General features: G+C 45.6%; 1 protein-coding gene across 1 annotated transcript in view; it reads left to right on the top strand.

The window, feature by feature from the left end:
* The window catches only part of ADORA2A (adenosine A2a receptor), an 8,778-nt gene extending 1,410 nt beyond the window's left edge, over nt 1-7,368 (top strand). Inside the window, exon 2 of the mRNA XM_010004798.1 lies at nt 6,405-7,368. Within this exon, the coding sequence (XP_010003100.1) occupies nt 6,405-7,368 (964 nt within the window). The remainder of the gene's footprint in view (nt 1-6,404) is intronic.
* Nucleotides 7,369-10,564: the final 3,196 nt, after the last annotated feature.

Raw genomic sequence — 10,564 nt, 5'->3', positions numbered from 1 at the left:
TGCTGAACAAGAAATAGAGCTGCAAAAGTGGAACAAATTTCTGATTGCTCTGCTCTTAAGCTTGAGTTTTTGGACATCTTCACTCCTGTTGAGCTTAAATAACTTGTGTTGACCTGTGCAACTTAGTTTTGCCTCTTGTGAATCCTTTGGCCATCCCACAGTTATGTTGATTAACACAAACTTCCCATTCAAGAACAGAGAGCTCTTTTCTCTAGAGCTGTGGAGATTATCTTTCCATGTCAACCAGTGCAGCACAATCTTTCCTGTAGCCTTGCTTCAGCAAGTTTGTGCTTTTCTAACATTACCCTTCGTTGTTGGTTTCCAAACCTATAATAGTACCACTCACAACCTCTACTTTTGATGTAGCTGTAAGGAATAACTATTTCATTGTGGAGAAGACTATTGATACCAGTTACCTACACGTTGGACTGTCTCCCCTTTTTCTGCAGTTCTACAGATAGATGGTTTCAGTTTATAAACCAATATTATGACAAATGGTACAAATAAACTTATCTAGAGTAGCCCTTGGGAGCTTGCCTCTGGAATTATTTTGAGAAAGGCTAATGTCATTAATTCATCTCTCATGAGCTAACTCTGAAGACTTTTGCTGACAGTTTAAGCATGCTTATTGCTGGAGGATGACTTGCCAGGAAAAGGATTTTAGAAAATCTGGACTTCTGCCCATTTTTGGGGGGTATCACTATAACTACATTGTCTTGAAAATTTCAATTTCCTGTAATAACCATGGTAAAGAGTCTTTTAGAAAAATCAGACTTGATCAGTGCTGGGTATTGTAGCAGTTTCATTATTTTTTGTTTTTGAAAAAACAGAGCACACCCTCATCTGCCCCAGGAACTGTGGACTTGATTGGATGCAGAAACCTGCAGGTAGATCAGTGGGTTGATCCCCCTCCTTGTCCTCTGCTGGCTTGTCCTTTTAGAGTAGGAGTGAAGAGCCTGTCAATTTTGTTTCCCTTTAGGAATTTATGGTTGAATAAGCATTAGATTTATAGCCTCAGACATGCTGAGAAAGTGAAAGCTGATTAGCTGAAGTGGGAAATGTGATATGATTCAGACTGCTCACGCCCTCATTTTTTTTCTTTTTCTAATGTCTGGTTGTATCACAAATATGTCAAACCACTGGAAGGAAAATTCTGCCACTTAAAGATGCAACTTTTTCACTCCATCCTTTAATGCCTCGGAAAGCCCCTTCTCTCCTCCTTAGGGGGCAGGAAAGGTAACACCAGGCATTCCTAATATTCATTAGAGGAATGCTCTTAAGAAAATAATATGTCAGACTTCCTTCACTCTAGTGAAGCCAAAAAGGGCAAAACCTAGTTTTTAATTTTCTTCTTCATTGGTTCATGTGTGATTTGTCCTGAGGAAGGTAACTGCATGTCTCAGAGGATACATATGTGGATGTGTACTCCCACACAAACTGTCAGTACTAAGGAAGCAGAAGAGTGGGATACATTTCTGATACTGCTTGGTTTTGGACACCTCAGTACATAACTAGGGTTACCTTTGCAATGATTTTTTTGTGGATAAAAGACCCTCCCCCAAAAAGTTGCAGTAAAGAAAGACATCTATAGATAAAATTTTAAAATACATAAAAACAAATTTGGGAGCTTCTTAAGGGTTCTGCCTTCCAAAGGGTTAAAACATTGTGTAGAATTTGATAAATATTCCAATACTTATTGAACACACTGCTGAATTCTGCCAGGTTTTATGAAAATGTAACCCTCTGCAAGTGGCAATAAAGCACTCCCAAGGAAGTGAGTTGGAGCCATTGTTTGGTCTAGGATAATACCTGAGCTGTCTCTTAACGTGGCAGGTACCTGAAAACCTGCACTCACTGATATAAAACCCCTGGGTGTTCTAAACAAAAGCAGCTGCCAGTCTTGAGTCTGAGTCTGAGCCTGAGGTCATGGGCCAAGAACAATTGCCACTTTCCAGGCTCTTTGGTGCCAGCAAACGCTCCACGGGCACAGTGCCCAGCCTCGTGCTCTTGTGCAGGCATTTGTGGTGCAGATACTCCCATGGGGAAGGACAGGTAGCTCCTGTGCACTGGGAAGAGAGAAGAAATTTTTCTTCCTGCAGCCAAACGGAAAAGTTTTCTCAGGTTACTGCTTGCTCTGTGTGCTGGATTCAGGCATAAATACTTAGGTAGGTCACACAGTGCCAGCTACAGTAACTTGCAGACCTTTTCCTCTGATGAAGGTTGCTTTGGAAATAAGTGGCTTCTTCAGCTACTGAGATGCTTCTCTGGGGAATCATTGCTAAGGTGCAGGTCCTGTCACCTGGGACACTGGGACAGATTTATCCCACCTAGAAGTGATTGAAACTGCAGCTGTGGGGTGGCATTGGGATGCTTTTCTGCCAGAGGCTAGGGGAGCTGGACATGACAAACTGGCTTCTCAAAGTCTGAGGCAGGATGATTAGGGGAGATGAACACAAACCCTGAGTAAATATAGGACATGGAAGGGACCTTTGTGCTGAGAGCAATCTTTTTCAGCCCTTGCTTTAATTCTCTAGGGTTGCCTTCTGAAATGCTCATATATGAGCATCTGAATCAGTAAATCAGGGATTTATTGTCTCTTTGAGACATACCCAGACTTATTTCTTTCCCTGGTCACCATAAACCTTTTGACTGCATGACAGGCATTTGCTGTGTGTGCCCGTGTATTTGTCAGATGGTTTATGGGCAGATTCAACCAAATATGAAAGAAGAATAATTCACTTTGTACAACCGTGGTCCTGGCTTTGAAAGCAATGCCAGTTGTCTAGGGCTTTGTGGCCTGGTGGAACTTGCAGTTACCAAAGTTTTTTCTGGAAACTGTTCATTTCAGGAGCAAAAGAATGGTGCCTGCCCACAATTACTGCTTCTGCTGTGTAGAGGCCTGTGCCCATCTGTGGGATCCCCCCGACCCAGTCTCCATTGCAAGGACAAGGAAGATTCTTGACTAAGAGTTCTGGGAAAGGGTTGTCTTGGTGGTGTATGAGAAGGTCTGTGTCTGTTTTTTTGGCCTGCCACAAGATTTCCTGGATGACTGGGATTGTCAGTGTCTAGCATTTCCAGATACATGGAATAGGGATAGAATATCCTCCTGTTGTCTTGCCCCCTGAGGAGTGAGGCTGTTGAGGGATGTGTTCATTGAACAAGTGTTTTGTAGTGATTTGTTAAAAACCATTGAGCACAACTGGAATGGATCAAAGTCCAGTGCCCTCAACGCTGAGCATAGGCTTTCTGGAGTGATGCAGTAAAGGTGGCTGAATGTCCTCCATGCATGGCAGAGCCACCTAGCCAAGATATGCAGTGCTGTCAACCAGAGGTGGTTTTGGAAGACAAGCATCAGGCTGGTTGGATGCTGTGATGATCAGTTAGGCCAGCTACGTTTCATGCAATGTATGGAAGATTTAACTTCTACCTGAGCACACTGTGGTTTTTGTACCAGCTGTGTCTTCCTAGCTTCAGAGTTTATGAATCAGATTGGTGAGGCACTACACCTTCTGCAGGAATCTTCATCTTTGACACAGAGCTTAGGCCAAGGGACCAGAAGCATCACATCTCAGCCAAGCTATGTTAGGCAGCACAGTTGAATTGTGTACCTACCAGGGCAGCTGTTCTCCTGGAGTTGGTTTGGCAGCCTGATGGTTGGGAGAGCAGCAGAGCAGGTGAAATTATTTTGGGGGAAGCATCTGAAATTTCCTGTGTGTGCAGCAGTGGGTTTTGTTTTCTGGAGAAATCTTGTGCCCCTGTTCCCACACCCACCATAAGTGTCCCTGTGCTCTGCACTAATGCTCTTTGCGTCTGGAATGTATGAGTAAAAGTGGTTGTTTGTGTAGCAAGCCCAGTGTTTCCAGGAAGCACAAGAACTGCATGTGCACAGACAATCCAGTGCTGTCTGGACATATCAGACATTCTACAAAGTCACCCGCCAAGTATGCAGAACATGGGCTGCAGGTGTGCCCAGCTCCTTTCTGCAAGCTGTGTCTCCTCCATAGGTGCCAGCAACTCACAGGATACGTGGTGCTTCCTGGAGACCCTGAACTTACCATGTAGAGCAGCACAGCACCAGGGATGCAGAGAGTAGCTTTGGCCTGGCTCCTGTGAGCCTAGAAAGATGCCCAGACAGGTGCACAAATTCTTCACTGCTGGCCTGGTGACATCTCTCAGTGAACAAAAGGAATGAGACCAGGACAGTCCAGCTGAACTGTAACCCTACCTCAGCCGAGTCTTATGTGAGTCCTAGAAATCAAGCTCTCACAGGTGAATGGGCACTTCTCAGTGGGTACTTAGCCAAGACAGTGCCACACACTGTGTCATGAGATGCTGTGAGTTTTCTCTTAACCCTTGGAGGAACTGAGCAATGTGTTCTGGAAATGCATCACTGGTGGGTTGATAATTGCCACCACAATACACTGCAGTTGGAGAGCAGGAGGCTGCTTGGGTTAAGTGCTGTTCCTAAGCCTTGTTAAGTTTGTTGCATGGGAATCCCCAGAGGGTAAGAGGAAGGGAGAATTAGGGGGGTGTTTGCCTGGAGCAGTAATGAGTATATTTTTAGTAGAAGGGAAGGGACATCTCTAGTCGTGGGATAACAGCTGCACAATTTCAGAATTCCTCTGACAAGATGTAGCCAATTCCAGGGCTGCAGGGTTTGAGGGGTTTGTTTTGGTTTTTGTTTTTCCAAGTTTCAAGTGCCGTCAGCCAATCTCCTGCTCCCTGACTGTATTGTTCAAAGCACAGATGCTGTTTTGTTGTGTTGATGAGGTCTGAGTGAGCAGTTCCCTGTTACCATCCGTGCTGTGCCCTTAGCATCCCCTAAGCGTTGAGCAGGACCCACAACTTGCTGGAGAAGACTTTTTATCTCTCCGAATCAACTGAATCCCTCCCTCATTTTTGGAAGGAGGACTTCAGTGTATTTTGGGTACTGGGAATGATGTGGTTAGCTCCTTCACCTACTCCCTCTTTTCTGATTTTGAAATGCAGCCGAAGAAGAGAGACTCAAGCCTTCTGGGTCTTGTGTGGAGCCAGGTTTTTCCCAAGGGCCATTAGCAGGGATTTAAAGCACATGCAGGATCTCCATTCCACCCTGTGCCTGGCAAAAACAGCCTCTCTCTTCCTGTCTTGAATTTGTATTGGGATAGGAGCATGAACCTGTGGGAGTAACTGTTTCATTGAGAAATGGAAAGATCTCCATGGCTTCTTGGATTATTTTTTTTTTTAATGTTTGTTTGCTGAGAGAATTCTGGGGACAGAGGGAGAAGGAGCATTGGGTAAACACTGGAAGCCCAGAGCTACCGTTGCCTGATCAGAGACACACAGGGTCAAGTACAGTGTGGGACCCATGCTGGACAATGTGGGAATCTGGCCATCTACTTTCCATGCTAAGCGTTACCAAGGGAAGGAAATTGCATTGAAATGTTAAACTGTTGCCCTGATTTACATTTTTAGAGAGAAGAACTGGTGGAGTCAGCTCAGGACTCGCAGTAACCTGTGAGGCCCTGGGAACCAGCCGATATTTCAAACAAACAAAGGTCCCTGGCTGCACTGTCAGGTTCTGACCACATTGCTTATTGTCTCTTTCAACAGATCTTGGAGAATGTACTGCTAAAAGCACTGGCTTCAGCCAGGCATATCACTGCCTCCACCACTGAAGTCCCCTTTGGTGTGTGCAGTGCAACCCACAGCACACCTCTGGTCAGAGCACTGTCCTCAGCTTAATGCCTTCTTTTGGAAAAAGACACAGGGTCAGCTGAGGAACACTGCTGACTTGTCTCAGTTATTTAAGGAAGGTTGGTGGTGCTGGCCTTCCTGAAAGTGCCATTTTGGAGCAGAGTGAGGTGCTGTGCAAGGAAGCGCCAGCCTGGCTTCTGCAATTCAGTCAGCAGAATTTACCTGGATCACACCTGAATGTGGACATGGGGCAGATGGCACTGTGCCTCCAAGTTCTCTGGTGCTCTTTGACTTACAGACCTACTGCAAGACAGACCTAGCAATTCCATGCTACGAGGCTGCTCCTTTGCCAGAAACAAAGAACTACCTCAGCCTTCAGTGAGAGAGCCACAGTGGTCTTCATCACCAAGGCTCAGAGCAGTGCTGTTGATTATCCAGGCTGTGAGATCTGTGGTGTGACCAAGTGGGCTGGCAGAGTGAAGGAACACAGATTAAAACTGTATTAATTTACCTGCTTTTTTGTCACCTGTTCACTGCCTAAAGGAAAGAGGAGGGAAGCAGGAGGCATACATGGAATCTGTGCTCTGTGGGTTGTGCATGGCAGTTCAAAGGCCCATGTGAAGAAGCTGGTGCCTTTCTTGCTGTCTTCTGGGCCAGTGGGGAGTTGCTTGGGTGTCAGAAGCTTGTTTAATGATGCTGATGTAATTCCCATTTCCTCTACTTTATAGGTACAATGGCTTGGTGACTGGCTCTCGAGCTAAAGGTATCATTGCCATCTGCTGGGTATTGTCTTTCATCATCGGCTTGACACCAATGCTAGGGTGGCACAAGCGCTCCCAGGTCGAAGAGCTGGGGTCCAACAAGTCCTCTCCCATCAACTGCAGCAACAGTATGGTGGTGTGTCTCTTTGAGGCTGTGGTCACCATGGAGTACATGGTCTACTACAACTTCTTTGCCTGTGTGCTCTTGCCCCTCCTCCTTATGTTTGGTATCTACTTGAAAATCTTCATGGCAGCCCGGCGACAGCTCAAGCAGATGGAGAACAAGATGGTACATGGGGAACGTTCCCGCTCCACTTTGCAGAAGGAAGTCCATGCAGCCAAGTCTTTAGCCATCATTGTTGGGTTGTTTGCAGTCTGCTGGCTGCCACTCCATATTATTAACTGCTTTACCCTTTTTTGCCCAAATTGTGCCCATGCTCCCCTCTGGCTGATGTATCTGGCTATCATCCTCTCTCATGCCAACTCGGTTGTAAATCCTCTAATTTATGCCTACCGAATCAGGGAGTTCCGATACACCTTCCGTAAAATCATCAGCCAGCACATCCTGGGCCGGAAGGAGCCGTTCCAGGCGGGAACAGCCAGCTCCCGGACTTCCACGCACGGCGGGGACGCGGAGAACGCCAGCATACGGATCAGTGAGTATGCGCTAGAGGTGTACACCAACGGGGAGATCCACAGAGATCCTGAAAAGCAGGACTTCAGCAAATGCAAAGCTGCCTTGGAATGGCACCAGAATGGAAACACTCTGGATGTGGAGAGAAATGGGCATTTCCCACATTCCTGCAAAAATGGGATTCTCTCAGATGCACGCCTGAATAGGGAGCTTCACAGTGAAGAGCTAATTGATGCCCAGGTGTCTTACTCAGATCTAGAAAGAGCAGCCTTCGCAGCAGCAGCTGATGTTTCCTGATGAGGCTTCCGGAGTCTACCTGGTAGAATGATTATTTCTCCATTGGTGACCTCTGCCATGGCAGAAAGGGAAGGCTGGGGGGCGGGGGAGAGGTTTGTATTCAGATTGCTGTGGAGAAAGGGGTCCCTACCCTGGACTGTTGGGATGATCCTAAATACTAGACTGGAGAAAAGCCAAGAGACCATTGAAATGGACTAAGGAAGGAGGGACACATCTATCAATGACCTGTCACCAAGAGCAGTGCCAAGGTCAAAGATGGCATTCCAAGTTCAGCACTGGGAGACTCTGCTGATGCAGGGCATATCATGACATTATGCTGTGTGTCTGTGGTTGTGTGTCGGGTTTGCTGGCTTTCCCAACAGAAACGAAAGCATGGCTGGAAGCCTCCTCTGAATTGCAAAGAGCAGGGAGGGGCCGTTCAGTACTTTGGCCCTGCAGCAAACCGAAGGGGGACAGCAACATCTATTGGTCAGGAAGGATGCCAGCAGCTGCCTGGAGAGGGAAGGAATTTACCTGATGGGAACTTTGGATACCTTCAACCATGGTGTTTTGTCTTTCAGTTCATGTTTTTAAAGCTTAGACTGCAACAGGTTGCTGAAAAGGTTTTTTTCTTGTCTTGGTTACTTTAAGTTATAAAAGATGGGCAAGAACTCATACCCATTTCCTGAGCATTCAATGTTCCAGATGCCCAAGGCAAATATAACCTCATAGCTCTCCACTTTGCCTACCAAATAATAAAAGCAGAGTCTGTAATATGGATTTCCCTTAGCAAAAGGGCTGTGAGCAGGACTTGGTGCTGCAGGTAGTAGACAGGCTAGGTTGTGGTCTGTGTCACCAGGGTGGTCATGCCCTAGGTGATGTGAAGAGCTATCAGGTGTGTGAGCTGTCCACAGGCTGGTGGGCACTATCTGCTTTTTCCCCTACCTCTCTGCTTGTCCTCTTGGGCTCCTGGAATGCAAATTCCTTCCATGGCCCTAAATGTGTGCAAGGGGAGCTAATTTTCCATGTTTTGGTCATTTTCATCCTCACTCAAAAGGCTATGGGGTTTGTTTTTTTTCTTTCTTGGGTTAGGAAGGAACACACACACACCTAACACCTATTTTTAAAATTCCAGTGACCTCTATTTAAACACTTTTTCTCCTGTGATTTCAGTTTTTTCCTGATGTGCTTTACTGTGAAGCCTGTTGTGTCCCTGCAGAGCAGAGGCCCACAGAGCTGGGTCTGTCTGGTTAGAAGATGCTCATACTCTGAGAAGCTGAAAAGTGTCAGTAGCGGTAGAAATCAGCTTAGAAACTGCACTGGTCTGTTTGTATAAGAGAACTGGCAAACCTGTGCTGATGTGGTTTGTAGTAGAGTTGTTTCACAGCAGTTTGATAATTTTCTGTATCACTTATGAAGCCTGGTAGCTCAAGGACAGCAGAATGCCACATCAGCTTGAATTCTACCTAAAGATTTTCCGGTCTTTGTTTTCCAGACAAACAATCCATGTCCAACACCACCAGCCTTCTGGAGCTGCAGGCAGTAGTGGTTCTACTGGAAAACTAGAAGTCTGGTAATTCTAGGGATCTGAAACTTATTCCCTAGCTGAAAATATCAGAAGTATCAGCCCCCAAACCTGGCTCCTCCTGTTCACTAACGTTACAGAAGCCAAATAATCTCATTTTCAGCAAGGACAGGAGAACTGGATTTTGATATTTGAGGAAGAGCCTGTTAGGTTGGTTTGTTCTTATTCCATGTTTATTTTAAATATTTTGAACTATTAAAATTATAGCCAGTTTTATTTGAGGAGAATTTTCTTCTTCCCCAACATGAAGGTGGGGAATAGTTTACAATGCAGAACGTGTTCAGGTGTGTATCTGCTCCAGGCCAGCACAAAGCTTCTGTGAGACAGGTAAAAAGATGCGGTTGCCACCACAATCCTTAGCAGAAAGGCAGGCAGTTTTGTGGAACAATAGACTTCTCAGTTTAATCAAATTGATGCTTCCTTGGCATGGCTCTTCCATGCAGTCTAACGTCAGAGGAGTGGATTATCACTCCAGCACCATTAACAACCTCTAAGCCATTTCCCTGTGACTGACGTAGTAGGTTGTTTCTCTGTAGGGTGACTTGGGATCTTATTACTTGATCTTTCTTGGTGGAATATTCCTGTAAGTTAGTTGTGGGATGGCTCCTCTGTCCTGTAACAGTGGCAGAGGAGCTCAGGAAAATGGGGGCCTGATATCTTCAGGCCTGGGTTGGGTGCTGAAATGTTTCTAAAAATAACACAGGATTACATCCGGTGTTCATGGCAATAACAATTAAGTCCATAAAGAAGCAGAGCAGGGAAGAAAGTGTGGGAAAATACCAGCATTGCTCATGTGCTGGGACACGTGGAAGTGCAGAAGTGTCTCCCATTGAGCTTTAGTTGCCATTATAAAGGGATGTTTTATGCCACACTGCATCAGACTTTCAACAGCTGGTGTGGGTTGGTTGCTTTCTATTGTTTCCTGGGCTTCTTCACACTCAATTATGGCAGCTTCTTGTCTGGTTGCCACAAGAATCCAGTTGATGTATGTTGATGCAACAGACTTAGAATTGTCCCTCTGGAAAACTTCCCTGGCTAACCAGATTGCCAGGCAAGTTTAACTAAGTTTCCAAATGTCTTGAAATTAACTTATTTGTTGCTGCTGGAGATGTCCCCAAGTATGTTCAGTCCCGTTCAAAATTAGTGATCCAGATTTGAAAATAAAAGGGTGTGTGCTGGAGGAAGTGCAGCAGGGGTGAGGAGGCAGTGTGTTTTATCTAGAGTTGGAAGTCTGTAGTCACAGGAAGGAAAGGATGGCAATTGCACCACATGCTGGGTGCCTTCTGGCAAACATATGTCTGAGTTGGACTTTCAGAAGATGTTTCTGAAGCAGTGTTGGGGGAAGCATGAGCCTTTTGAACAGAATTTTGGACTTGTTTCCTAGGAATCAGGATTTCAAGGCTTGATTTTATTATCTTTAAAAAAAAAAAACAAAAACCAAAACCAAACCAAACATAAGCTGAAGGGTCCTGTCAATGAAGTGTGCTCTTTCCTTCTCCTGGCAGTGACCTCCACTCTTGAGAAAGGTACCTGTCTTCCAAACTGCATGGGGCAGGCATCATTAGAAAAGTGAAAATAAAGTCATTCTTTCCTAACCTCTCCATTCATATCCCCATTTTCCTTTCAGCTGGA

The sequence above is a fragment of the Chaetura pelagica genome, unplaced genomic scaffold (assembly GCF_000747805.2).
Source record: "Chaetura pelagica isolate M959 unplaced genomic scaffold, ChaPel_1.0 scaffold249, whole genome shotgun sequence".
In the NCBI taxonomy this organism is placed as follows: domain Eukaryota; kingdom Metazoa; phylum Chordata; class Aves; order Apodiformes; family Apodidae; genus Chaetura; species Chaetura pelagica.
This window is presented reverse-complemented; position numbering and strand designations above follow the sequence as displayed.